General features: G+C 37.0%; 1 protein-coding gene across 2 annotated transcripts; it reads left to right on the forward strand.

Moving 5' to 3' along the window:
• Window positions 1-1,897: 1,897 nt before the first annotated feature.
• LOC138487997 (uncharacterized) lies at window positions 1,898-5,753 on the forward strand. Of its 2 annotated transcripts, none has more exons than XM_069614697.1 (2): window positions 1,898-5,002; window positions 5,112-5,753. In XM_069614697.1, exon 1 carries the CDS (start codon window positions 1,898-1,900, stop codon window positions 4,211-4,213), a length of 2,316 nt encoding a protein of 771 aa, XP_069470798.1. In that variant the 3' UTR covers window positions 4,214-5,002; window positions 5,112-5,753. The 2 variants fall into 2 exon arrangements, with proteins under 2 accessions (XP_069470798.1, XP_069470799.1); XM_069614698.1 differs by having other exon boundaries at window positions 1,898-4,793; window positions 4,892-5,753.
• The last annotated feature ends 204 nt before the right edge of the window (window positions 5,754-5,957 follow it).

Below are 5,957 nucleotides of genomic sequence, written 5' to 3' on the forward strand. Positions count from 1 at the left end.
TATTTAAGGTATGGATAGATTCATTTATCCCTATTTTAGGAAATAGAACAATCAATTGCATATATTATCTCTAACGGTATGTTTTTATTTCTTTCTATTTCTCCTTTCTCTCCTGTTTTTTCTTGTTTTTTGACCCACTACCTCTGACGTTGGTTGTTTCGATTTCAAGCCAAGGTTCAATAATTATAGATTAATGCAAATGGTAAACTACATTTGTATGCCCTGAGGACGACCTCTTTGGTTGAAACACGTGTTGGCATGTTTTGGCAAATTCTTGGCTTTTCTTTAATGTGAAATACGCTGCGCAATTGCATATAAATTGTGTGTGTTTTGGCGAATAAGCCTATCTCAAACAATGTGATTCATTCAAGTTTTGGTTTTTGAAGTACTCAACAAATATGCTGCGCAATTGCATATAAATTGTGGGTGTTTTATTGATTGCATATAAATTGCTCTGTGTAATTCATCCAAGTTCAGACTCATTCAACACAATTGATGTGTTACACTTTACCTGTGAATGAACAACTTTGCTCTTTGTTACTAATAAACCAGTAGAATATCTCTGTGATTAATTCCCCATCATTCTTGTTTAAATTTTGCACATCAGTGGCTTTACGTTGGTTACCAAGCGCAGCCTGTGTAGATAGTAATTCACAATAATTTGATATACTTCAAGGTGATAGTGGCAGATCATCTCACTACCTACACGACAGCAGCTCAACCACAATTTTACTTTACTTCCTTTCATGAAAATCCAGTTGTGCGCATTCCTGACTAGGGCTTCACTTCCACATACCGTATTTTCAGTTTCATTTGCCCTGTGGACTGCTGCACTGTTTCCAAATTTAGGAAAATAACTTGCATTGTTTTTCATTATGACAGACTACCTTAAAAACAGAGAAGAGGACAGTGCTGCCCTCTTTGCACCTAGGGGCTCAGATACTAATCCCTTTAAGTCTAGACCTAATGTATCAGAAACGCTTATTCAGAAATTTATTAAATTAGAAAGATTATGCAAGAAAGAAATCAACAAGTATTGGGAACAAGTATCACTCAAAAACTATATACAGCAAGACATTATACCGAGAGGATTAAGAATTTTAATTTTCCCCGACTTCGTACATAAAGATGATCAGGATCTGGCAGCTGACTGGGAAAGTAATATCACAGCCAGCTCGGAGAATATGATGAAAATTTTGGTCATACATGCTGAACGCGAGCATACTCGAGTACTTAAAGAAATTGACAAACTAAAAATTGAAATCACAGAAATGAGTAACCCAGAAAGTTCAAAGGTTAAAAACTATGCCAAAATGAATGAGATTTTAGTCGAATATCAAGATGAAATCAAGTTACGTAAATTCAGGAAATTTTATAGAGATGAAAAGGACTATCTAAATGATAGAGTATACACCTATCAACCTAAATATGATGGGGACCAATCACAAATAGTCACGCCTACAGCGTCACCCGTCACATCTGACACAGACTCAGAAATTGAAACCACTACTAACCCTAACATTGAGGGAGAACAGATTAATGCAGAAGGGTCTCGTCATTTCAGACGAGGCTTTCTGGCAGAAATTAAAAGATATAAGAAAGGTAACCAATCTACCTATAACTCTCAAAATAAACAAGTCCGATTCTTTAAAAATGTCCCTTTAGGACGCAAAAATCTACCTACTCCAACAACCTCAGAGGAGGAAGAGGAAGAGGAGCAAGGAGGAGAGGACGAGAAAGATACAAACAAAAGACTCACCAGATCCAGTTTCAAGAAAACCAAACCGAAATCTATACTAAAAGTCTAGTCATCAATTTGTCTGATAAACACCTCTCATCACTACAACAATCTGTACTTAATCATGGGCTTTCATTTGCACCGTATGCTACATCTGATATGACTGAACTTCAAATTGACCTTTACAAATTTTCAAGAAAACTCAAACTTAAAAAATTCTTTCATAATAAAGTCGAAATGTATAGACCTTTAGAGCAACTCCCAGCCACCAGTTCTAAAAGTATTCAAGAAATAGAAAATATACACTTACTTTCCAACCTCATGGAAGAGGGATCTAAAACTGTCAGTGATATTCAAGTAGAACTCGGCATTCATCAACGAAATATGGATATTAAGGAACATAAGAATAGATCGAAATTCATGCCACCTATTGCTGGAGACAATGTCATTGATATCTTTTACAAGGCAATCACCAAGGAAATTCATAAACACCTAGATGGATTTCAACAAAATTGTTGCAGCAGGAAACAGAATCTTACCAAGTTGGAAAGACAGGCACTACAAGATTTATGTGAAGACAGCTCAATCATTATTAAAGAGGCTGACAAAGGAGGCAACATTGTCATTCTGAATAAATCAGATTACATTAAAATGTCAATGGAACATTTAACCACGCCTGGATGTTATGAGAAACTTATTACTAACCCCACATTACTAACTTCACAAGAATTACAAACTTTACTTCAGTTTTGGTATCACCAAGGACTACTTTCAGATGATGAAAAAGCGTTTTTATCGATTTCCAAACCACTTATGCCAACAATTTATTTTTTACCCAAGGTCCACAAGCCGTTTCTCACTCTCCCAACAGTTCGACCAATCATGAGTGGCCAGGGAGGAGCTACCGAAGCACTCGCTGACTATATAGACAGTAGTATTAAACATTTGGTACCGGAAATCCCAGCATATATTAAAGACACAACACATACGTTGCAAATATTACAAGGGACTATCTGGAAACCCACATACTATTTAGTGACTCTAGATGTGGAAGCCCTCTATACTTCAATTCAACACCAACTGGCCCTGGATACGATTGATTTTAGCTTCAGAACCTACTCTGCTTCACACTATACACATGTACAGATGATTAAAAGTTTTTTGGAATTTACACTTACACACAATCAGTTCCTTTTCAATGGTGACTATTACTCGCAAATTAAAGGGATTGCGATGGGGGCGAAATATGCGCCCTCTTTGGCCAACCTATTCATGGCCTACTTTGAGGAAAAATATATTTTTCAGAACAATCCGTTCAAGCACAACATTATCAGGTGGAAAAGGTATATTGATGATGTCCTGGCGATTTGGGAAGGCAGTAAAGAAGATTTTGCAGCATTTATGCTTTACCTTAATGATAACACCTTTGATATTAAGTTTACAGGACATATGGATGCAGCAGAAATTACTTTTTTAGATCTTAAGATTAACATTGTGTCAAACAACATCGAAACCTGCACCTTTAGGAAAGAAACTGCAGTAAACTCTATACTGCATGCAACTAGTAGCCATAGACAAAGTGTTATCCAAAATATTCCCAGAGGTGAAATGTTAAGAGCGAAAAGAAATTGCAGCCAGGATGAAATGTTTCAAATAGAATGTAAGTCAATTGGACACAGATTTCGGGAAAGAGGGTATCCAATTCAACTAATCAGGAAAACTACTGATGCGGTCAAGAAAATACCGAGACCACAATTGCTGATAAATAAGACAAAAGTGTCCAGCGAACAATATCCTAAGCATGTCAACTTCATCACAAAATATTCAAGTGACCACAAATTCATACAGTATATACTGAAAAAACATTGGCATATTTTACACCTAGATTCTGATTTGATATCGTATATTACTGATCGACCCAGTATTATCTTTACCAAGGCAAAGACTTTGAGGAAGATCCTCAGTCCCTCTTTCCTTAAACCTGACCCAATTGGACAGGCAAATTGGCTTACTACAAGCACAAAGCCAGCAGGCTTTTACAAGTGCGGGACATGCAATTTTTGCCATCATGCTTTAGCACCTACAAAAATCTTTAGCTGCCATAATGGACTTCAAACCAAAATATTTGACTTTATTAATTGTCGTACAAAATTTGTTATCTATGGTATCTTATGTGTATGTCAGAAAATGTATATTGGCAGCACGATCAGAGAAGTCCGTTTCAGGATTCGAGAACACCTCAACAATCTTAGTAGCCAGGATATTAGACTTCCTTTAGCTTCCCATTGGCAGAAGCATCATCAACTGGATAATATTAAAGACATCAAATTCATTGGACTCAAACACATCCAACAACATCCGAGAGGTGGTAACAGAGAATTGACCCTACGACAACAGGAAGCAAGAATGATTTGTAAATTACGTTGCCTGTCACTTGGTTTGAACCAAGACCATGAATTGAATGTGTTTCTATAATTTGTACGAATTTAATGCTAAAAAACAGACAATCAAACCCATGCAAACCGATACAGCTTACCGACTATGCCCGAGGCATTTATATTCAGCCTAGTGACCCCACTCTGTGAGAAGTCACTGTTTATATTTGTCCCAACAGCCCAACCGGCAGTTATTTGCATGTCTGCACGCTGATTCGAGCGCACCACATTTATTTTGATTTCTTAATTGAGGTTGATATTTAGCACCAACTATCCAATATCCGCACCTAACATAGGATTAGAATTAGTACGGATTATTTCAGTTTTCTTTTTGTTGATGTCAAAGCTGTACACAGTATTAACATCAAAATATCTATATGTAATTAAGTCGCTGCAAAAATATTGCCGTAAATGAATGAGCTTCCGCATAGGAAGCTTTCCTCAAATGTCTGTTTTATGCATTTCCGGCTTGTAAGGAGTATCCAAGCAACAGGGTCAGATGACTACATCACCTGACCTAACCCGGGAAGGTTACTATAGTAACCCCCGGATTGTGCCGATGCCTTCAGTATTGAGAAACAACCGGCCATTGAGCACATCAACTTTTGGAGCGTATGCCGGTAAGCCAGTTCTACGCCCTAACGATACCAAACGAAAAGCTTATGCAGCACGTTCCTTATAACAAGTGTTTAAATACGTTGTCATATCCATGTTACAGATTACGGCCGAATTTAAAGGCAAGGCACGCTAAAAACGTGCGTTACATTTCAATTATACTGCAACAGCGGCATATCAGTCGAACGACAACTACCTCTTGATTGCAAGACTGGTAATTATAGTTTCCATACTTTTCACAAATTAGATGTTAAACTTACTAGCAATGCAGACTTTTGAACTAAAATATGTGTCATATTATACCAAGTCTTTATAACTTACAGACCCTGTCCAGTCAAGCATGTAGAAATCACTAAATCTCTCAACTACTGAAAGTTGAATCAAGTATTAGGAAACCTCAATCATATTTAAGGTATGGATAGATTCATTTATCCCTATTTTAGGAAATAGAACAATCAATTGCATATATTATCTCTAACGGTATGTTTTTATTTCTTTCTATTTCTCCTTTCTCTCCTGTTTTTTCTTGTTTTTTGACCCACTACCTCTGACGTTGGTTGTTTCGATTTCAAGCCAAGGTTCAATAATTATAGATTAATGCAAATGGTAAACTACATTTGTATGCCCTGAGGACGACCTCTTTGGTTGAAACACGTGTTGGCATGTTTTGGCAAATTCTTGGCTTTTCTTTAATGTGAAATACGCTGCGCAATTGCATATAAATTGTGTGTGTTTTGGCGAATAAGCCTATCTCAAACAATGTGATTCATTCAAGTTTTGGTTTTTGAAGTACTCAACAAATATGCTGCGCAATTGCATATAAATTGTGGGTGTTTTATTGATTGCATATAAATTGCTCTGTGTAATTCATCCAAGTTCAGACTCATTCAACACAATTGATGTGTTACACTTTACCTGTGAATGAACAACTTTGCTCTTTGTTACTAATAAACCAGTAGAATATCTCTGTGATTAATTCCCCATCATTCTTGTTTAAATTTTGCACATCAGTGGCTTTACGTTGGTTACCAAGCGCAGCCTGTGTAGATAGTAATTCACAATAATTTAGCATCTCATAGATGCATGCTTCTAGCACTCACGCCTGGTGGCTGATACATGGACACGGGACTCGTGGCACTGTGTGTGTCTGGTACATGCACAAAAAGGAC

This window comes from Ambystoma mexicanum, chromosome 9, assembly GCF_040938575.1.
Source record: "Ambystoma mexicanum isolate Mex_15411 chromosome 9, UKY_AmexF1_1, whole genome shotgun sequence".
In the NCBI taxonomy this organism is placed as follows: Eukaryota; Metazoa; Chordata; class Amphibia; order Caudata; family Ambystomatidae; genus Ambystoma; species Ambystoma mexicanum.